At 35.4% G+C, this 24,114-nt stretch overlaps 1 protein-coding gene across 2 annotated transcripts in view; it reads left to right on the top strand.

Moving 5' to 3' along the window:
• NRPA2 (nuclear RNA polymerase A2) overlaps window positions 1–23,857 on the top strand; it is a 54,427-nt gene extending 30,570 nt beyond the window's left edge. For both annotated transcript variants that reach the window (XM_082867034.1, XM_082867033.1), the window contains exons 13-27: window positions 5,452–5,539; window positions 6,753–6,868; window positions 9,285–9,412; window positions 9,519–9,598; window positions 10,717–10,958; window positions 11,036–11,200; window positions 11,376–11,540; window positions 11,646–11,720; window positions 13,225–13,328; window positions 13,410–13,485; window positions 15,447–15,575; window positions 15,652–15,792; window positions 19,174–19,386; window positions 21,815–22,069; window positions 23,141–23,857. In XM_082867034.1, coding sequence (XP_082723160.1) covers window positions 5,452–5,539; window positions 6,753–6,868; window positions 9,285–9,412; window positions 9,519–9,598; window positions 10,717–10,958; window positions 11,036–11,200; window positions 11,376–11,540; window positions 11,646–11,720; window positions 13,225–13,328; window positions 13,410–13,485; window positions 15,447–15,575; window positions 15,652–15,792; window positions 19,174–19,386; window positions 21,815–22,069; window positions 23,141–23,557 — 2,394 coding nt within the window. In that variant the 3' untranslated portion in view covers window positions 23,558–23,857. The remainder of the gene's footprint in view (window positions 1–5,451; window positions 5,540–6,752; window positions 6,869–9,284; window positions 9,413–9,518; window positions 9,599–10,716; window positions 10,959–11,035; window positions 11,201–11,375; window positions 11,541–11,645; window positions 11,721–13,224; window positions 13,329–13,409; window positions 13,486–15,446; window positions 15,576–15,651; window positions 15,793–19,173; window positions 19,387–21,814; window positions 22,070–23,140) is intronic.
• Window positions 23,858–24,114: the final 257 nt, after the last annotated feature.

Genomic DNA, 24,114 nt, shown 5'->3' with positions numbered 1-24,114 from the left:
AGAAAACTTGGGGACATGGAGAACAGAAGATAGATGTATGGTAGGAGTGACTTGGACTAAACCTTTGCCAGAAATGGAAGAAACAGTTCCATCGGCAATCCTAACTTTGTCCTGACCTGAAGAGGGCTTATAGACAGAGAAAAGATCAGCGGAGCCAGACATATGATCTGAGGCACCAGAATCAATAATCCAAGGCAAAGATGTATGACACAGAAAAGCACAAGGAGAAGATGCTAAGTTACCTGAGCGGGCAAAGGACGAGGAAGCGGTACTGAGAGCAGTAGAAGATCGGCGGTCCAACAATTGGCGCAAAGCATCCTCCAGCTCAGTATCAGAAGCTTGGGTAACAGAAGTAGAAGTAGTATCAAGGGTATCAACGGCACTAGACTGATGAGCCCGGGAATAGGAACCACGTCCCCTAGATGGACCTGACCGACCTCCTCGAGAACCAGACCTATCACTGCGACCCCCGGAGGGAGTCCCATGAAGCTTCCAACACGTCTCACGAGTATGCCGCGGCTTCTTGCAATAATCACAAAATACAGACTCCTTAGCAGCAGACGGATGAGGCAGGCTGAGGCCATCTCGAGGAGTAGACAGTAATGCGGAACGGTCAGTAGAGACAGGGGACATCATAGCAGACCGGCGACTCTCCTCATTTTGTACATAGGAAAATGCCTCCTGAAGTGAAGGAAGAGTATCCATACTCAGAACCCGACCCCTAACTGGATCATACTCCACATTTAGGCCGGCCAAAAATTTAAAGACCCGTTCCCGTGCGATGAACTTCTTGTACCCGATAGAATCAGTAGGGCAAACGGGCTTATAGTCTTCCAGGTGATCAAGGCGTTTCCAGCCGTTGGTGAGGAAAGTGAAGTACTGAAGAACAGTTTGCTCCCCCTGAAGTGTGCTCTCAATAGAGCGGCGCAACTCAAATGCCTGTGAAAAATTCCCTTTGCGGGAATAGGTAACAGCCACAGCCTCCCAAACATCCTGGGCAGTCTCCATAGACAAGTAGCCCTCACCAAGTTCTGGAACCATCGAATGGATAAGCCAACTCATAATTAAAGAGTTGGTAATCTCCCATTGTTCATAACTTGAGTCAGTGGTACTAGGGGCCTGTATCCTGCCATCAACATATCCCATCTTCCCTCTGCTCTTCAAAAACATAGTCAAACTTTGGGACCATGCTAGGTAGTTCTGACCATTAAATAGAGAGGTGGTGATTTTCAGACTAGGGTTGGGATTCTCAATCATGGCAGTAGGTAGAATGGGACTCTCACTCTTTGGTGTTTGAGAAGAAGGAGACACACTGGTGGAGTCTGTCATGGATACAATACTACCGAACCCGCAACACAACTAGGGGTAATCACAAACCTGGAAGGTGGTAGTGATATAACAGGCACAATGACCACTATAAAGATATAACAAAATTAAGAAACCATTTTTTTTTTTTTTTTTGGTTTTTGTTTTTGTTTTTTTTTTTTTTGTTTTTTTTTGTTTTTTTTTTTTATTTTTTTTTATTTTTTTTTATTTTTGATTGTTTTTTTTTTTGTTTATTTTTTTTTTTTTTTTGATTTTTTTTTTTTGATTTTTTTTTTTTTTGATTAATTTATGTAGATATCAGGATATATACATATATTTATATATAAATATATATATATCAGGCTATTTATATATATATATATATATCAGGCTATTTATATATATATATATATATTTATAGATAGACTAGAGTCGGAGAGTATACCACAGTGAGGACGACGAGGGACGACGAGTGACGGAGACGACAGAGCTGACGGAGACGAAGAGGGCGACGAGTGACGGAGACGACAGAGCTGAGGAGACGAAGACGAGCTGAGGACCTGAGGAGATCGGCGAAGCAGGAGATCAACGAAGACGAAGCAGATGATCCAATCGGCTGATGAAGACGAAGCGGCTGATGAAGACGGTGGCTGAAGATCGACGAAGCAGATGATCCAACTAGGTACGGTTTTGAACCCTAACCCTAGAGCTCTGCTCTGATACCATGAAGCTTGGGTAACCAGCTTGGGGAATGATAGAATATCACCCCCTATTTATAAAAGAAGATTAGGGTTTACAAGAAATGCAATTTACAAGATGATCCCTGAGTGCTATCCCTGAGTGCTGATTACAGTGATTACAGACAGACCCTAGTGTGCCTTTCGGCGAATATAAAATGCTATCACTTAATATAATATGCTAACAGTGAAATATTGCTATATTGGTCTCGTTTGGTAGAGCTGTGAGAAAATGATTATAGATTGTAGCCTAACAGATTATTGCTTATAGCTGTGAACATAAACTGGTAACCTGTTTGGTGCAGCTGTGGGATTATAGATTTAAGCAGTAGAGTAGTGTTTGGTAACAAGGTTGTAAAATAGCTTTTTGTTGTGTAATTGTCATTTTTGCCCTTATGAACATAAAAATTGTAATTTTGTCATTAATTTAAAAAAAAAAAACATTTCATTAAGAAGTCAATAATGTTATTTCATTAATAGTTGTTAATCTCTCTCTTTCTTTAGTTTTCATTTCATTACAACAATTGTTATTTCATTTAATAGAAGTTATTTCAATTTTTTTATTATTTCATTTTTTTTCCCATTAATATCAATTAGCAACAATTTTTTATTTTTATTTTTTATACTTTTTATTACAATACCAAAGAATTTTATATTATAAAATTCTTTTAATAGAAGTTATTTGATTGAAATAAATTTATATCAATATTAATTGAAATAAAATTGTGCTATTTATTTCTTTATTTAAATTGTGCAATTTATATCAATAATTGTGAAATAAAAATTGTGATTTTTTTTCATTACAATATAAATTAATATTGTAAAAATTGCTAAGTTTTTTTAATTTATTAATTCATTACAATAATTTAATTTATTAATTCATACCAAACCCTAGCCACTGCCAGAGCCTTAGCCACTGCCGGCCACCCTCTGCAAAATCGGAGAGAACACAGAGAGAGCTAGGGTTGATCGCGAAGAGAGAGAGAGGGTTTCAGATCGTGATGGTTTCAAATCGCGTTGAGAGAGAGAGAGAGAGAGAGGGTTTCAAATCGCGGTGGTTTTAGATCGCGAAGAGAGAGGGTTGATCGCGAAGAGAAAGAGAGGGTTTCAAATTGCTAGGGTTTTAGATCGCATAGCGATGGTTCACAACGCTGGAGAGAGCTCTGGTTCACAACGGCGGAGGGAGGGAGAGAAAGAGAGAGCTCTAGTTCCCAATGCCGGAAATTGCCGATCGTCATGCTAGGAATCGCCTTTCTCGCGCCGGAAATCGCCACTCTCTCTCTCTCAAAAAGTGAATAATGACCTTTTGTTGTTTATATAGTGCAATTTGGTAATACTTCAAATTGGTGAAGGGTATTTAAGTAAATTTGGCCCTCAAATGGCAGCTGCGCGCTTAAGCTAAAAGAAAAAGCTTCTCTTCTCCCACTCAAAGAAAAAGCTGATTTTTGGCTTACCAAAAGCTATAATATGTTTTATTAAGTTGAACCAAACGCACCAAAATAGCTTAAATTAAGCTAAAAGCTAAAATAAGTTGCAAATAAGCCCTACCAAATAGGGCCATTGCTGTAGAACTTTATTTTTCAATTGAAAATTAGACTGGCCTTTACCACCCAAGGATTTTTGATTTGGTTTTATTTATATTAGTAGATTGTTTCTCCACTCAGTTTTGGGTTGGAATTCTATTATTGACCAAGGTTTGTCTAGTTGTAGGTTTGATAAGAATTTGGATGGAATTGACCCTGGCGCAATCGTATCCTTAAGCATGAGATCACCCATGAAAATGGATTAATGGCACTTTATTTAGGTTTATATCATAGAAAAATTAAAATAAATGTAGTAAATTGAAAAGGATGTAAGATGACAATGATTTCTAGGGTTTTAATATGCCCAAAATTGCTTTTCTGTATATTTCTAGAATAGAATAAAAAGTGTATCCCAATCTTTAGAACAAACATTCATACATGGCTGCCCTAAAACGAAAAAAAAAACATCACTATCACTACCCCTGGCTTAAGTGATTTGGCTTGATTTGTTTTTTATTTATTGTGTTATTTGCCAGAAGAATTAGTGAATCAAATGATGCCCATCTTGGATGTATGATACTTGGGAAAGGATATATGCATGTAACATGTCTAGTTCGTCATTACTAGCAAGCATGTTTCTTGCCTCAAGTTTGTGATGTGTTTGTACATAAAAGTCTTTTATTATGTTCGTTCTTTTTTTTTTTGTTGGGTGGGGGGGGGGGGGGGGGGGGACAAGTCGGCTTCAAAATGAGATTTCAATTCATGATGTTGTATATTATATTGTTTTTTATGACAAATTTATGTTGCTTGATTTTTTTATTATATATTATATCAAAGCACTTTATTTTATCCAAGAACAAAAGCAAAGCAAACCAAACTAGGCCTTGTGTAATTGAGATGAGAATGTATAGATGGATGTATGTTGACACTTGAAAAGATAAAATTAGAAATGAATATACTCATGAAATGGTAGGAGTAGCACCTATTGAAGATAAGTTGAACAAGAACATGTTAAGATGGTTTGGTAAGAATATGTAGCCATTCTGATGTTTTTGTTGGGAATTAAATGCATTTGATGTTTAGCCTATTCTTATGCAACATGTATGCTTGAGCCCATATAATATACTGTGAGACTAATTCCCTGGACTGAAATGCCACTTAAAGAAGTGGATTAAAACCAAAAACAAGGCACAGCTAGACAGGATTAGGTAGGCCCATGTAATTTGGTCTCTCATGCTTTTAACCAACTTGTGAACTGGATCATTGATGGCTCATATTAGATTGTTGTCTTCTTGAACTTAAGCATAAATTCTCATTTATGTAATTCATGCAGTTTTTGCCAGTTTTAATATTGAAATTAGGATTTCTATGATAATTTTTTCTGCCAAGATGTGGAACTTGATGCTTGTCAATTAAATGCTGAGAAAAATTGCTTCCATGGCCCTTGGAATTTTATAAAAGTTATATTGTTCATTTATGTATACTACTAAATGTGTGATATTTTTTGTGCAGCTTGTAGGCTCTCACCATAAGACTTTCAATTTGCAACATTCCACCTTTGGTGGAAGCATTTTCATGTGCTTTGCAAAATATATGCTATATCCTTCCAGTGTTGTTTGTAGCTATTAACATTCACTCTACACCTCTGTTTACTTCGCATGGTGCCCATGCATTGTTTTTTTTTTTTAAATATTATTATTATTATTACTATTATTTGTCATTATAATGACACAAATTAAATGCTCTGCCTTCTACGTAACAATCATTTGCTTGTGTATAAATAATACCATTGCATTTTATGCTGGATATTCACTTTAAGATTTACTGCTATTGTAGTCTGCCTTTTGAGTTGATAAAAATTCTGAATTGTGTTTTGTCATTTGTAGGAAAAGCTACAGGACTGGCTGGAGAAGGCAAAACGACTTCTTGATGATGAAATTAATAACGAGAGCAAAACTTTTGACTTCACCAGCTGTATGTTATGTCCTTGTTTTATTATTTTATTCAGTTGCTAGTCAGTTCTAAATATTTTGATCGACCTTTTATTTATTTATTTTGTTTATATGGTTTTGTCTGGGTTATGAATCTTGTAGTTTTCCCAGTTTTATTAGATTTGAATGGGTTCTGGTGTGGGTAGGAAGAGGATGCAGGGTTTGCATGTTTAATTTGTTGATAATTATTTTTCCTCTTTGGGGAGGTCTCCAAGGTCCTGAATATTTGTTTCGTATACAAATTATTTGTGAATATCTCGGGCTGGATAATTTTCTTGTCAAGAGAAGAATATCATTTTCCACATTGATGTTCCTCTAAATCAATTTTGTAGAGTTGAAGGAAGTTGGTTGCCTGGTGTCAATTGGTGGCCACTGAAGTATCTGGTTCTTCCTTCATAGACGGTTTGGTTCATGAATTTAGCAATTAAGAAGATGAATAGGAATTAGATAATACAGAGTATAGAAGAAAGCCTTCATGTCCTTAGGGTCCATGAGAGACCTACCCCAGGGAGTGTTTGCATGATGAGTAACTATTCTGCTAGCTACTTGTTTTTTGGCCTTTGATTTTCCCCTATTGTCGAGAGGAAACACCAATGCTTGCTTGATATGGGCTGCAGAAAACAAGGGTGTGAATATTAAGGATTTGTGCTTGGTTCCTTCTTTTTGTGAAATGTTAACCGTTGTTTATACCCTCAGGAGGTGCGTAGTAACAGAATGGTTCGGCAACAGACGCATTGAACTTGTTTGGTCCAGCTTCATTCTTTGCTATACTGCTATCTGGGTTTCATCTAAAAACTTGACATTTATTTGAAGTGTTTTCTATTTTCAAGTACAAAATTTATTATGTTGAAATACATGGTAGCATGGCATCCTCTCTGTCTCAGTGCCAGAGCAGCTCCTCATCAAGTCATTTCTTGACAGCTTATGCTTCATATTTTTAGATTTCCAGTGATGTTGTATTCTGTTGGCTTGGATAATATATGGTTTTTCAATGTTCTAAGTAGAATGAGAAATTAAAAATTACATTACCAATTTATGGTACTTATATGTCAAATCTTGGACTAGGTGACATATGTACTCTTGTAATCACTTATTTACATCAAATTTGATCTGCGAAATTCCTAATTCATCCCCCCAAGGAATGGAACAAATATTCACATTTTTATTTTTTGATGTTTTTGACTTATGGAATGCAGTAGCCTGTGTGAAGAAGATCATGGATAAAAATCATCCTAAACAGATTGGCTCAGCAATTGAGAATATGTTGAAAACTGGAAGACTTGCCACACTATCAGGTTTAGATTTACCGCAGGTATTGGCATATACTGGGGATTGTCTTCTTCTTTTAATATTTAACTTCATAACTGAATGCCATGCTCTTCTTTTACAGAGACTGTAATAACTGTATGATGGCTTAGTAATTTAGATCGATTGTACCTTTTCATTTTTCTTCTGCTGACAATGTTAGTTAACTGAATCACTTGAGTTCATGAGGCTGAATCTAAGAGTTCAAGCATTGTATATACAGGAATACTTTTCAAGAATTTAGATTTGTTTTATTTTTATGTATAGACAAAATCACTCGAGTGCATGGGGCCGAGCCCAAGTACACATGGTATAATGAATTTATTTTTGTTCTTCTGAATTTGAACTACTGACAAGATCACGGTTTTTGTCGGCTGTGTGCTTACTGTTTAAGATGAGATGTTTCAAGCGCTGTATAATTATCAGTAATTTGTGCTTGAGTGAGACCTGTTCTGGAATTGATTTATTGGTAAGTTCAGCAAACATGTTATATAGAAACTATAGTAAACATGCTAAAACCGACTCATGAAATGTTCACAATTGTTGTATGAATTACAGTGCTAAATGAGGAAATTCCTCTCTGTATCTATGTGTGTGTGTCCAAGTGAGGAGAGTTGACTTTTAATTATCTAGAAGGAAAGTATGTCTAAATTCTTAGGACTTTCTTAGAGGCAAATATTGATTGACAATTCTTGGTGAGAGTAGACCCCTCCTCACTTAGAAGAAGTTTCTCTATGGTCCTTGGCTAATAATAAGATATATTGCTAACGATTTGTTTCAATGAAGGAGACCAAATTCCTCTTTGCTCCCTCAATGGTTGCATTTTGTGTAGAAGGGGTGAAGAAAGCATTGACCATTTCTTCGGTGGATGGGGCTCTTCTATATAGATGCTTTTGATTGGCTATACGGGATTTGGAACGTATAAGAAAGCTCAATTGCTTTGGGATTGAGTCACTGTTGTTATACCTAGGGAGATTTGAAGGAAAGTGAGGTTTTTTTTAATGATAATTTGGGGATATGGAGGAATTATGGGATAAGATTTGTTTTGCATCTTCCTTTTGGGTTTGTATCTCTTCTTCTTTTAGGAGAATTCCTTTGTTTTTGATTAGTAGGGGTCGGAGGGGTGTGTAAGCTTTGTAATCTTTTGGTTGGCTTTCATATTTTGTGGTGGACTTCTGTCTCTCTCTCTCTCTCATGGCAAAATCCAATTTATCCCATGGTATAGCCCTAGAGCACTTTATCCCTTGTAGTTTAAAAATATGCAAATGGCCGCCCACATGTTTTTGGACTAAAGTGCTTTTGTTAAATTTTTCATCTCAATGGATAAGAGTTACGCCATGTGAGTGGGGAAGAATGTTCGTTTAGTCAATGTCTAAGAAGCATGACACAGACACAAGACACAACACGGATACGCCGACAAGCTAATTTTAAAAAAGTGAAGGACATGGCACGTGGGGGACATGCTGAAATATATAATTTTCTTATATTTATTATATATATGTGAATATATCTTTTAAAGATAATAAAAAATGCAATATGACATTAATTCTTATAAATTTATATGATTTTTCTTTTATTATCATATGTTAAATTGTTTTGTTCGAACTTATAATTAGTTTCACCTGTGTATAATTGATAGGCACGTGTGTTTAGGCAATAGATATGTGTATCTTCCAAGTGTCTGAAGAGTGTTTGGATCTTTAAAAAAAATTAAAAAATAGGACACGTTTTGACGAGTATCAGACACGTGTCGGGAAGTGTCCGTGCTTCTAAGGTCAAAGTCAAATTTCAATGTGTAAAGACAAAATTGCCCTTTTCTTCATCTTCTAACTTCAAACCCTAACCAACCTATCCCTTCCACCACCCCCTCCAGCTACCTCCCCCACTGCCTCCCTCCTCCCTGATCTCCCAGCCACTGCTTCCTTCCTTCCCTCCCCATCTTCTCCGTCACCTCATCCTTCCCTGCATCTCCGCAACCTCCCTCACCACTGCCTCCTCCCCAAAAGTGCTTCCAGGCCATACCACAAGGTGTTGATTTTGCTGTTCATTTTATCAATAAAATTTATTTGTTGCTGATAAAAAAATAAAAGGGATCTTGTTGCAAAATATTGTAAACTAAAAACAAAGCTTTTGCTCAAGAACAATGTGGTTCCTGGAAAGTAGTTTTAGAGGTTTCTTATTGTGCGTGAGTTCTTATGGCAATTTGTTGTTGAAAGTTAGTATGAGATTTAGATCAATGGTTGGGTCAGTTCCCTCCCCCATTTGATCTTCTTCCCTCCCCTCAAATTGATTTATGTAGAATGCTGAAAGTAAGTGGAAAATCCCAGACTTGATCTCTGGTTTACATGATGTTTTGAGTTTGTGAATATGTTGCTTGTTCGATATTTGGACTGTAAGTCATTGATTACCTTTATCTTTGTTAGAGAGCTGGCATGACAGTTCAGGCAGAGAGGCTTAATTTTCTCCGTTTTATTTCACATTTTCGAGCTGTTCATCGAGGGGCTTCATTTGCGGGACTTCGCAGTACAAGTGTGAGGAAGTTGTTACCTGAGTATGTATTTTTTGTTTGTTTGTTTAGCTAAGTTATTCATTTATATGAATGGTTACTCTCAGTTGTCTTTTTGTTTTATTGGTCCCCCTTTTACTATGATCTACAGATCTTGGGGTTTTCTCTGCCCTGTTCACACACCTGATGGGGAGCCGTGTGGGCTGCTGAACCATATGACTTGTAGTTCTCGTAAGTTTATTTCCATTTCACCATGTCATATTTTCCTGCTGAAATTTTTTTGATTACTGTTGCTTGTAATTTCATATGCGATTAGGCAGAATGGGAATCCCTTCCGAATCACACAATGCTATGCAAGGTGTTCCTTAATTAAAAGTACTTACTTTTAGGTGCATGGCTAACCATTAGTGGTTGGGGCTCTCAGGAAAGTGCCACAACAGAGACGGAAAAAAAACTACGATACAGACGAGTATAGATTGTGATTTGGAGTCTCTCTCTCTCTCTCTCTCTCTCTCTCTCTCTCTCACTCAATAAATTTTCCCATTTAAGATAACATGGTAATATTTGGTGGTAGATACCCATTTGAACCTTCCCATTTCCGCAATTAGAATGGTCCAGGTTTTCATTCCATGATAAATAGAATGGTTTGGTTGATTGCAAGTGGAATGATCTAGTCGTTACAAAAGATAAATGTTATAACTAGATCATTCTGCTTGCAATCAACCAAACCATTCTTCTGTGTACTAAAACAATCTTACATAGAATGTTCCAGTGTTACATATCTAATTTTATTTTCTTACTCAACAGAAAAAAGTTTTCTATGTTACTGAAAAAAAAGATTAATATCTAGTGTTCCTGGCTAATTCTATCATGCACACACCCAAAATGTGTACTGTATGTCCTGTTACACCCCAAAGTGGTCTTGGTTATGAGACAATTTATCTCATAACCATCATCACTTTGCCTTGTAACCAAGACTACTTTGGGTCATAATAACTATAACACTACTTCACCTCATTACCAATTCACCACTTTGTGCCATAATCAATACTCGCTCCACCTTGATTTGACATAGACTGACCCCATCACCACTTCAAATTCATTGCCAACGCCACTTTGATTCATAATCAGAGACCACTTTGGGTTATGATGTGGCATAGATACATGTTTAGCCTTTCCCCTAACTATGAAAAGAGTTGAACTGGGAAGATATTATCACATTATTTTATTGATGTGCAGGATCTTGGCTTGCTTAGTATGGTCCAACAATCAAAATTTCTTTGTTGTTTAGTAGAATGTATTTTGAGGATGCAGAGCAAATGACATTTATCATTTTGTTTCTGTTCTAGGTATCACATCGTACTATGATTCACAAGGAAATGTTAGAGACTTCTTCAAAATGCGAATGTCTATTCTTAGTATTTTGGTTGGAGTTGGTATGGCACCTTCACTGCCAAAGCTTGTGCAAGCTGGTCCTCCTGAAGTGCTTTCTGTTCTTTTAGATGGTCGTGTTGTTGGCTTCATTCCATCTGATATAGTCGAAAAAGCTGTCAATCACCTACGGAGATTAAAGCTCTCAGAAACCGCAGGGGTCTGTTTTGTCCAATTCCCTTTGCTTCATTTCCTATTTTCCTTTCCTCGACTTAACATTCACATAATATGTATCAGATTCCTGCTGATCTGGAGGTGGGATATGTTCCTCTGAGCATGGGTGGAACATTTCCTGGTTTGTACTTGTTCACATCTCCGTCTAGATTCGTTCGGCCTGTCAGAAATATTTCTGTCCCTCCTGAGAAAAATAATGATATTGAACTTATTGGTCCCTTTGAACAGGTACAGGCTAGATTTCATTTACCATTTTATATCTTATTAGAGGTCTTTCTGCATGTAATTTATTTTTTGAAAATTAATACATTAAAAACTTCTGTTAAGTCTGTTTAACCCGGATTTTTATGTAACAACCACAATATGCTAATAGCTAAGTTATTTATCTTTGTCATGTGAGTAGGTTTATATGGAAATAAGGTGTGCAGATGGTGGTGATGGAGGAAGGGGGAATAGTTTACCTGCTACTCATGAAGAAATTCATCCTACTGGAATTCTCAGTGTGGTTGCTAATCTCACACCTTGGTCTGATCATAATCAGAGTCCGCGTAACATGTACCAGTGTCAGGTTTTTTTCACATGTTCACCAAAGGGGTCCTTTGTGCTTTATATCTTGTACATTAAAATTTCTAAATGATCAGTATTTTACTTTACTCATTTCGATGAGCTTTAGATGGGAAAACAAACAATGGGTTTCTCTTCACAAGCGATTCACTGCCGTGCAGATCAAAAGCTCTATCATCTTCAGGTCTGGTCCAAAATTTTTATTGTTAGTTTACTTGTTTTGGGAGAAGTCGTAATTAAATACAATCATCTGTGCTTGGACAATTTGTTTGTTAATCAATCTTTCATTGTTTGCCTGTATTTTACCTTCAACTTTTTCTGTTGATAATATTATTCCATTGACTGATGCTGATGCTGATGCTGATGCCATGAGATATAGTTTATAGCTGGAAATAGTTTGTTTTGCATCACATGATGTAGAATATTAAAAATTAAATTCAAAAGTTTAGGTGAAATCACTAGTATTTTGGATTAAGAAGTTACAAAATGTAAGTGTAAAACAGAAAAGATTTAATTCAACTTGGGATGAAATGGTTTAGAACAAAATTCAAAACTTGTGATGAAATGGCTACAGTTTTGGATTAAGAGGTTACAGCGCATAATGGAGGTTAAGTAATATAAAAAATTAACGGAAAATCAAATTCCATGTTTGTTCGGCCTCTCTTCTTTCATTTCTTAGGTGCATCCTTCAAGGTCATTGACTTGTTATTTATTTTGTTAATAATGCGAGGACCTCATTTTTGTCAAATTTGTGTCTCTGAAATACGTGTTTGCTAATGAGAATGACTGTCGCAACTTTGTTAGCAACCATATTTGTTGCCAATGTACATCAGAGCTACTGATTAGGTACTTTAAGGTAGAAAATATTATACATAGAAAATTGTCATGTTTAATGGTTCTCCTTGAAATTGACTATGATGGTTTTCCCATGTGGAAACAATTAAACCTACAAGAAGAAAACAGATACATATGGAGAAGAACCCACTTAAAACTTTCTAGGCTGCAGTCCTACACTATCATACATGCCCTTACTTTTGAAGAAAAAATTCTGGCTCAGTGGCATGAGCATTACACGATCATGGTATCCATGCACACTGTTAATAGCATGATGTAAATGTATGGCACTTGCACTTCCACGAGGCAATGTATAATAATTAGTAAACCTTGCCCCCTCTTTGTTCCTGTTGTGGAAGAATGTGAAATTTCAGACTCGAACAATTTAGCTATATTCCTTCTCAACATATTTTGTGTGGTGTCGCAGAATTGTTTCTAGGTACACCAAAAACATAAGCGTATGAGAGGATTCCTGTCAGTTCTTATTGTTGACTCTCTTACATGTCCAACAGATATCTGTTATCAACATTTAACGTATGCACAAACTTTTTGAGACACTTGAGAAGTCTCTGCAATCTTTCTTTACGTTTATTATCTTCTCTGCCTTTTCTCTTGGTACATGTTTTCGTAAATGATGAAAAACCCAGATCTTTGCAATTGTACTGAAAATTAGATTTTATGTGATATGGTATTCTATGTAGAAACAACACACTCTCATGTGAAGGGGTCTTATTTACTTTGCCATTAACCTGCTTCATGTATGTGTGCGTGTGAAACTCTCTCTCTCTCTGTGCTCCCCCTCCCCCCCCCCCCTCTCTCTCTCTCTCTCTCATGTTGTAATAATGTCTTCACAGACTCCTCAGACTCCCATTGTACGCACCAAAGCATATGAAAAGTACAGCTTAGATGAATTCCCATTAGGAACAAATGCAATCGTTGCTGTTCTGGCATATTCAGGGTAAACATTTTGGACAAGTATGTGGGTTATCACTTTTATGTTGTAGCATTTGTATGATGTGTTTTCTTTTACATTTTGCAGATATGATATGGAGGATGCCATGGTTTTGAATAAATCATCTGTGGATCGTGGGTTGTGTCATGGACACATATACCAAGTATGCTGTTGCTACCATTTGAAAATTTGTGCTTTGGCTTGATTTCGGTACTTCAATTAGTACCTATTTTTGGTTCTATTGGATTCTTTGGCCCCAATCTTTTTCTTTTCTTATGCTCCCTTTCTTACCATTGTGAAGAAATTGTGACAAGATAATCTTAATGCAATCTGTTGGGAGAGTTCAGTATGGTAAAATAAAAGTGGCAGGGGTATTTTTGTACTACGATGATTAAATAGTTTATATATATAGTAGGCAAGCAGTCTTATTTGAGGTAAACTCAAGCGTTCTCTTCCAGATCTCTCTCTCTGTCTCTCTCTCTATATATGTGTGTGTGTGTGTGCACGCGCGTATATTTGAAGTACTAGTTGTAGTCCAGTGAAAAAGGCATACTTGGTAGAAAGATTGTTATAGAAACCATGCAAAACTGAGAGCCCCCTGGGTCTGCATTTCCTAAATTTTTTATTTGTTAATTTTTAAATGGACCATAGAAACTTCTAGTTGCTGTATTGTTTCCATGTACAACTAACTATAGTGGCTACTATTCATGTTTTAGTAATGAACTCATGGTTACTTTCGTCTTTTTGGGTGCTGGCAAAGAGTTGTTTTGTGCAATTAGTGTTTTTATGGTTTTATAGTCTATGAAATCTTTGTTATCAAAACTGGTAAATTTAATGATCTTCTAGTCAACTCTTTGCTGCTTGATGCTTTGCCTAGATTTGTGATTGACTTATTCTTCTTTTTCATTGTCTTAGTTTCTTTTAGTTTTTCTTAGTTGCTTTGCAATATTCTGTTTTCAATTTCCAGTGAGAAGCAGCCTATAAATCATTAAAATGACCCTCATGAGCTCCAATTTAACTCCAAAGCCCTCCAATCTGTTTCCTAAACACCTGTAGTCTGATATATAGCATACCCTAACAGCAATATTGTAGTTTATGCAGAATCCTTATCATTTTGTTTTTATATAACCAAACCAAACCAAGCCATAAGTCCCATCAAATGGGTCGGCTACATGAATCATTCTTCTCCATTCAGCTTTATCAAGGGCTACTTGGTTAATCAAATTAAGGAGGTTTATCTTTCTATTTACTAAGCTATCCTACGTCAATCTACGTCTGTCTCTTCTCCTAACATTTCCATCTACTATGACTATATCGCATCTACTTATTACTGCCTTTGTTGGTCTTCGTTATATATGACCAAACCATCTCAACTTATTCTTTCTCAACTTATCTTCTATCGGTGCTAGTCCTACCCATTTACGAATATACTCGTTCCTAACTCTATCTTTTCTAGTCTTACCACACATCCACCTTAGCATCTTTATCTCACTAACACTCATCTGCATGTTGTTTCTTAGTTGCTCAACATTCCGCCCCATATAACATTGCTAGTCTAATAGCCGTTTTATAGAACTTTCTTTTTAGTCTAGTGGGTATTCATTTATCACATAGTATCCCAAACGCACTCTTCCACTTAAGCCAACTTTAATTCTATGGACCACATCTGCTCTAATCTGCCCAACCATTGTGATAATCGAGCTTAAATAACGAAAATATTTACTCTTAGGTAGTTCTTGGTTTTCAATCTTCACTTCTTCTCTGTTTTCATTCCTACTATTACTAAAATTGCACTCCATGTATTCGGTCTTAATTCTACTTATCTTAAATCTTTTAAATTCAAGTGTTTTTTTCCAAGTCTCCAACTTAATGTTAACTACTTCTCTAGTCTCATCTACTAACACGGTATCATCTGCAAAAAGTATATACCATGGCATATCATCTTGAATATTTCTCATCAACTCATCCATAACTAAAGGTCATAATAATTTATTTTTTGTTTGATTTTTATTTATTTATTTATTTTTGAGGACATCCATTAAATTTAGGATTTTTGGTTGGTATTTGATTAAAATTGTGGCTTTTTTTTTTTTTTAATGATTTTTATGAGCTGTTTTTTCGCAGACAGAAACTTTTGACTTGGCCCAACGAGGTGGCAGGTCAGATCGTTCTCAGAGAATATTTAGAAGAAGCAATCTTGATAAGTCAGTGCATTCTTTGATTGATTCTGATGGACTTCCTTACGTTGGGCAGGTTAGCCTTCTATATATTAGTGTTTTTTTAATGGTCATTTTTACTACAGTAACCAACTCTGATTTCTAATTTTCAGAAAATAAACCCAAATGATCCATATTGTAGTGTCTATAATGAGGTAACAAGTACTACAAAAACTACCAAATTAAAGGGTTTGGAACCTGTTGTTGTTGATTATGTTGCTGTTGATGCGAAGAGCAAAAGGAATCTGCAGAAGGTAAGTGGGTCGTATTATTATTGTTGCAGGATTATAATTGTCATGCATCCAATCAGCATTATAATATTTGGATCTTGATGTTTTTGTTCCTTGCCATCTTAAGATTTGCTCTGATATCTGCTATTCATGCATGAATTTTAAAATATTTTGTATATGGACATGGAATTTTTTTCTATGAATTCAGTGAAAAACTGTTGTGCAAGTTTGTTTGTACCATAAGATAATTGATAATCTGGAACTAACAGGGATTAATACCAATTTAATGGTAGATAGTTTGTGCAGTTTTACACTTTACTTCAAACATTTATTATTAGAGGGCAGCCATATATGACCAGAATATTTCGCCTAAACTCTTCACCTAATGTATGGCTTCCCATGTTTTATGGTGGGCCCCATTATTTTTTAAAGGTTCTTGCTAACCACCGCCCTTAGGGCATTGATTAAGAGTCAAATAAAGACAATTTAAAACTTCAATACACATTTCATTTATTCCCATACACTTTTATAAATATTTATTCACTTTTCACATATTTTAATATGCTTTTTACACATTTTCCAACGTTAATCATGCGCCAAGGGCAATTGTTAGTATTCACTATTCACTTTTTCTAAATATGGTGATTCTTACACACATGGTATTTATTATATGAATGCACGTAAGAGGTGAAATACATCCAGCAACAAATATCATTGTCCTTATTTTTATTTTTAAATGTGATTATCAATTCATGGTAAGCCTGAAGACATATATTTATCAGACGTTTTACGGAAGTGTACCTGTTTTCATATTGGTGTTTTTAAAGATAAAAGTATCTTGACAAGGTGTAAAGCAAAAGATCTATTCCTTCTAAATCTTTATATTTCTTCAATTATTGATACATAAGTAGAAGAGTTGGGAAATAATAGAGATCAAGTTAAATAACTAGAAAGGCTAGTATTAATGCCACCAGGGCTGGTTCCTAGGATGAGGCTTAAGGTGCACAGTGCACTAAAGCACTGATGTCTCCTGGACATCAGGAGCAGGACCCAGGATGGGACACGGGGCTTGCTGAAATAATGTCTATGTTGGATCGAATTCCATATAAATCAAATAACAATGTATATTTGCAATATATGGATGTTGCAATTGTAAACTTGTACATATATGTCATATAATAAAAAATGATATTGAGTTATGAATATAAGTGAAGAAAAAATATCCACCTGGCCTACCTTGAAGTGAATAAAAATAGAAAATTTAAATCATGGGTTGTTGATCCTGATACCTAAAATGCATAACCAGAAAGTAATGAACATCCTGATTCAGTAAAGTAAATTGCAGGTTAAGGTACATACTGCATTCCAGCTAGCTTATTTATCCCCTCCCCCCCCCCCCCCCCCAAAAAAAAAAAAAAAAATTACATTCTAGCTAGCTTACAAGAAAAAGAAAATACTGAAAAAATAAAAATAAAAATTGCAAGTTGCAGCAAAACCCAAGAAACAGAAGTGAAAAAATTAAACCAGCATAGTTATACCCATCAAATGAAAAAAAAAAAATTGCTGTGAAATATCCAACCAAATGCCTAATTACTTGTCCAAAAGGAATGCCTAATTGCAGAAAATCAAGCAACTATGTGGTCAAAATGAATAAAGACACAGGACCACAGAGAGATAGATGGTTGAAGGGGGGGGGGGGGGGGGGTAGAAGGAAAAGAAAAAACACTGAGGGAGACAGAGCCTCAAAACACTGGCAAGAGAGAAAATTAGTCATTGTACCTCTTCTTTTTTTACAGTTTGAATGTTTGGGTTTAAGTAGCTGCCCCCGTAGGTTTTTCCTTTTTCAAACTCATACATGGGGACAACTTTGGTCACTATTGGCCTTTTATTAAGTGATCCATATTGTTCATATCTTCCCACTAGGAATTGTTGTGTCCTTTACTTAAATTGTTAGCTTTGATAAAACATGGCTTCTTCAGACTTACCCAACTTTGTAATAGTTGGAACATTTATGACTAATATTTCCAATATGTTTCATGCGATGACCATTTTTTTAATTGCTTGATATTGTTTCCCATCGTAGATTTTGATGAACTTGGCGATTACCTGGTCGTTTCAATGGTGAAAAATTGATTACCTAATCAGATAGTTAAGATTCGGTTGGCTTTTGGGTGGTTATCGAAGATTGATTTGTTTTCTATGTGCTATAGTTGTCTCTTAGCCTATTATACTATAGAACTAACTTTAAGATATGAGGCAAAAAAATGTATATTATCTTAATCACATAACCCACTTATTTATATGCATAATTAAAGAGCACACCCTACTTATCTTAATGACTAAAATATTCCTTAACTAAATATATTTCATCCCCTTTAAACTCTTGATGTGAGCATCTAGTTTGTCAAGCAAGAAACAAAAGTGAGCAGATGTGTGAATCTTGAATTTTGGTAAAGGAATAATACAATTTTTTATTTTTAAAAATTAAACCAAATTTGAAAGTATGAATTTGGGGATATTGAAAATAAAAAAGTTATAATTAGAACAAAAAGTTTAGGATGTGATTAAAAGAAAAAAGGGCTCTAAAAATTGTAGAAAAGTAATTTTATGTTTGACTCTTTTTTTTTTTTGGGCTTGAGTTTCTATAAGGAAAAATTCTCAAGGACCTATCCACCTATTTAGAATCCATATAAATGACATATTCTTTTTTAAGTTAAGCAAAAGAAACTTTTTCATGAGTATACAATAATCTTATTAACAATCTTGTGGTCGATCTATAAGGATGAATGTTAACAAGTGTATACTTTGCATGTATATATATATTTTTGATAAATAAACAAGCTTTATTGAAAGAGCATCAAGAAGATGCAACGAATACAGAACTACCAAGAGAACCTACCACCCCCTAAACTGTAAAATCATCTAAAAAATCTAACAAGACAAACAAATCTGGATCAAACTTCCTTTGCATGTATATATTTACTTCTATGTGTGTGTGTCAATGCAAAAAATTCATCTGTTCTGTTCAGGCTTGCTTTGGAAAATATAGCTATAAATAGTTGAAGGTAAATATGTCAACTTTGTCTAGCAATTAGAGGATATTCAGGACTTGACATGAAGTTAGCACTTACATGGCTAACATATGAAAGAGCATAAGATAGTTTTGTGAGATGCTTTTGATTAGCATCCTATCTAGTAAAGTATTGACATTCTTTCCTCAGGATGTTGTTTGGTAACTAGATGGCAATTGTTTGACATCATTTGTCAACATTACACTAAAGAATTGTAAATGTCTAGAATTTTATAAGTTAAAGTATGAAAGTTAATTGTGCAAAATGCTTTGGTATGGTTCATATAATTGACAGTATGCACCTATGTGGTTTAATTAATTTTTTTCTTGAGCAGGTCAACATACGTCTTCGACGGTCCAGAAATCCTATAATTGGTGATAAATTTAGCAGTAGGCATGGACAAAAAGGTGTTTGCTCACAGTTGTGGGCAGATATTGATATGCCATTTTCAGGAGTTACAGGAATGCGACCTGACCTTATTATCAATCCACATGCATTTCCTTCAAGGATGACAATTGCAATGCTTTTGGAATCTATTGCTGCAAAGGTACTATCAATATGCATCATTCCTAGTTGCTTCATTTGTATTTTATTGTATTTGTTTGGTGATAATAAATTAGTAGTTAGAAAATAAAATAGAGAAAAATGCTATTTCACTAACTTTAAATTTGTTTGTCTCATGAATACATTGTTGAAACCTCATTATATACTTATGCGCAATGGTTTAGCGTAATTTTGTGAGCTTCTTTAAAGGGTTCTTTTTTTTAAAAGAAATTTAATATGTACTTTGATGTGACCTAGGCTTATTGCCTTTTGAAGGATAGGTTGATTGGTGTCAGCGAGTGATGGGATTGTGAACACATAAGATGGTGCGGGAGTGCGGAGAGATGAATAGGGTGAGAACTGTCTCCAATGAGAGAGGGTGGAAGTGAAAGAGAAGTTACAGTGGGAGAAATCCCAAAGATGTATGTAGGGTTCCTTTGGGGTATTGTGTGTAAGGACAGATAGAGGCCTACTGTATGTAGTTATCTGCTATGCGTAAGAGTATATGCAGGTGGCGGTCTATTTACAATTCAAAGGATTATTATTGAGCTGTTGAAAAGCTAATGAGAGTACCTTGTTATGTCTTTTGTTGACAATACCAAGGTCAAGGCACCAATGGCTTTGATTGTTATACATAGTTGATTGAGGCTTAATCCTGAAAGGGAAGTTCCCTTGGATGGGTGGTTGTTGTCCTGTAGGCATAGATACTAAGTTAGATTCTCCAAGTAAGGATACAAGGAATTTTGTGGCTAATTTTAACACATGAATCCATTTGCCTTTATCGGTCTTTTCAATACGTTTGAGGGCATACACCTTTAATTGTGTACTTTTATCATGTATGTAATTTCTCTACATTTTATACATTTAGTAGGCAAATAATAATAGTAACACTTTTACAACTTGCTCTAGATGTGAAGTCTAGATGCTAAGGCTTTTCACATTAACACTACGGATTATGGAAGCTTAATCATTTTTAATACTCTTTATGGCATTGTGGCTGACTAGGGTTAGATGGTGATGTAGAGTATAAGAAGCTCAAGAAAGTCTAAATTAAGAGAAGTGATGATAAAGCCATTTAATACTTGTAATTTAAGAGAGTTGATTTTGTATAGAATTTTGAGAGCTTTGAAGCCTCTTTGGATTTGTGTGATGCAACCCTAACCCTAGGTGTGATGCCTAAGGGATCTAGGTGCGATGCCTAGACCTATCCTCTACTCTTCTTTCTTCTTCTTTTCCGTTTTAGTTTACTATTCATGAGTTACTGTTCACACCCCTAAACAGTGCCAAAATCCCATCTTTTCATGCTTCAACTCTTACCTACTTATTACCCTAAACAAACCCTAGTTGTCCCCTAGATTTGCTGTTGTACCTAATTGTCCTGCATCAGATGGCCAGTTAAACAGCTAGATATTTTGGGTCTAGATGGATTTCACGCCGTACAATCAAATGTGCTAGCTCACCCAATCAGGGGTTGTTATGGGTTCATCGAATTGGGGACACGAACATAGTGGGTATACAACAATAAAATAATATATATATATATTTGTTATGTATATTAATATTACATCCATAAACAATCAAAATTAAAATAGATTCAGTATTAAAAAAACTCCACTCAAGTTTAACTCTTATCGTTTATTTTTTTTTATGAATGATCTATTAATTATTTAAATCTAAGCAAAAAGTAATAAACATTTCACATCTAACATCCATCAAAAGCACTAAAGAAGAGGTGAAAAAAACTAGTTGGCGTGTCTCCAATGTCTCCCCTGAAAACAACAAATTAATTAAATATAGGGACACACCACATATGTGTCTAACACCACTACAACACCTATTTTGATGTGTTCGTGCTTCATAAGTTGTATAATTTATCTCATGTCAATTTGGTCCTTGTAGCTCCAATTGTATTAATTTTGCCTCTTAATTTTTTCATATTATGTCAATTTATCCAATTGATAACATTCATTAAGAAATTGGACATAAATCAAAAAAAAAAAAAAAAAGTCCGTTAAAAAGGATATGAACCATTTCAAATTGAACACCAACCCCACAATCACTTTAATGAGTGTGAACGGACTATTTTTCTCCTTGATTTTAATCTAATTTCTTATAGGGCATTGTCAATTGGACTAAATTGACACAATGTAAAATATTTAAGGTTAAAATTGATGCAATTAGAACTACAAGAACTAAATCGGCACAAGAGACAAACTATAAGGACTACTGGTTTAACTTGCCCTTTTTTGGGAAAAACAAAAAAAACGAAAGAGAGGTTGACTGGTTTGTATGAGGGCAATCTAAGTCAAAATTTTGAAATAACATGCAGATGCAGCTCACACACATGGGTGTCGGTCTCTTATCATGCTTTTCCATTAATAGCGCATAGATACAGAAAATGTCTTTAGTGCTTACTGTTTGTCCTGTCCTAGGGAGGTTGCTTACATGGAAAATTTGTGGATGCGACACCGTTTTCTAGCTCGGTAAAGAAGGCTGGGGGAGAGTCAGAATCTGAATCCAGTTCACTTGTTAAAGAACTTGGTTCCATGTTAGCTGAACGTGGTTTTAATTACCATGGTTTAGAAGTATTGTATAGTGGAGTTTATGGGACCGAATTAACTTGCGAGATTTTTATTGGGCCTGTTTATTATCAGCGTCTTCGACATATGGTTTCAGACAAATTTCAGGTATGGACTTCCTAACAATCATTGATAAATATGCATCCGATTTTTTAGTTGGTAATAATTTTACATCTGTTTTATTTCTGATCATGTATTTTGAATTGAACATTAGATTATCTTCCCATTAAGTATTTAATTCTCCATTTAAATCCGTCAAAACCTTCTCCATTAATTCTTCTTTTACTATCTATTGTAATGGTCTTTGCTGGCCTCTGTGTGTCAATAATCTGTGTGGTGTGTTTTTTTTTCCCTTCAACGTTCTGTATATTATGAATTGTCAACCAACAATGAAGTCAGAAATTTGGACCTATTGCTGATTATTATTTTATGCAAGTGCAAATATTTTCCCTTAGTGGCAGGCAGATTGGTGTTCTTTTGAAATTTTTATTAGCTATACAAGCTATAAGTAGCATACGAAACAGACATGCTAATATGCCAATTTTCAAAAAATGCAGACATGACACGCTTGGAACACATTAAATTTTTTTATATTTCTTTAAATTTATTATGTTTGAATAATTTATTCAAAGATAATAAAAAAAATATAATATAACACTAATTACTTCAGAAGTTATTTTTCATGACTTAAACATCAAGTTATCATTCACGTAACAATAACATTCTAAACAATGCAAACAATTATAGAACGTTGCAATATACATGATGTATTATTCTTATGAATGTTTCAAATCATACTTCGAGTGTATAAGTTGTGTTTTAAAGAATGCAGAGCATTGTTATAATGGAGGTATTGGTGGGTTTAGTAAGTGTTGATGAGGTGTGTGATATTATAAATTTTATTTTTTAATTAAGCCAAGTTGAAGAAGTGTCACATTTGCATGTAGGAGTGTCTAAGAGTGTCGGTGTGTAACATGGGTATCCAAGATGACACGCTTTCTCCTTGGAAGTGTTCATCTTTCTTAACTTATTTGTTAATCAATTAATATTGTCGTTGTTTTTGTAGCTTTTATGGGAGCTGTGTTCTTGGTTTACATTTACATGTCCTCTAATCACCGGTTAATGAGGGAGGAAAATGATGGATTCTCTAATTAAATTTGCCCTCATTTTGATCTACAGGTTCGGTCCACCGGAACTGTGGACCAGCTTACAAGACAGCCTATTAAAGGAAGGAAGCGTGGCGGGGGTATACGTTTTGGAGAAATGGAACGAGATTCTCTCCTTGCTCATGGGGCTGCATATTTATTGCATGACAGGCTACATACATGTTCTGATCATCACATTGCCGATGTGTGTTCCCTTTGTGGAAGCATCCTCACAACATCACTCATCCATCAACCACAGAAGCGAGCAGTGCGTGAGATTGGCGGGCTCCCACCTGGTAGGGCCCCGAAAAAGGTTTTCTGTACTGCTTGCCAGACAAGCAAGGGAATGGAGACGGTTGCAATGCCCTATGTCTTTAGATACTTGGCTGCAGAATTAGCTGCTATGAACATAAAAATGACACTCCAGCTAAGTAACGGGGCAGGAGCCTGATAGACAGCAAGGATTGCGTTTTGGTAGCTTGGTTTACTGTGTTCAACAGCTACTATAGTATAATTTTCTGCGTGACCAGTGGCGTATGCGCAATCGGTTAGCAGCAGGTGATCAGGGGTTCAAGTGAAGGTGAAAGGATTTGAACATTGAGTTGAGAGTGGTATCTAAGAAGCTAACTTATTATCTCTCTTGTAAAATTTAATTGATGAATTACTTTTTTTATGCAACACTTTTTTCCCCCTTTTGTGGATAACATCTTAAATGAATCATGAATCATGAAAGCGTATAAAAGTTTTGGGATGTGATGTTATTGTGCTTTGATTGAATAACTTCAGATGTTGCGCATGTATAAGGTTATTTTTAGGAGATCATCAATTCTTGGTTGATCCCAACACCACACTGCTGGAGGTTACTCTGCTAAATAAAGTTTGATTCAGGACTGCTAATTTGGGGAGTTTTTTTTCCATATTAAGCCTGTTTTGTATTTTAATTTCCAAATTAGGCATAGTTTGTATGGAATTTCCAAACTAGGCTAAAGCGCTATTACAAATCGCGCT

This window comes from Camellia sinensis, chromosome 4, assembly GCF_055761805.1.
Source record: "Camellia sinensis isolate YWXY chromosome 4, ASM5576180v1, whole genome shotgun sequence".
In the NCBI taxonomy this organism is placed as follows: Eukaryota; Viridiplantae; Streptophyta; class Magnoliopsida; order Ericales; family Theaceae; genus Camellia; species Camellia sinensis.
This window is presented reverse-complemented; position numbering and strand designations above follow the sequence as displayed.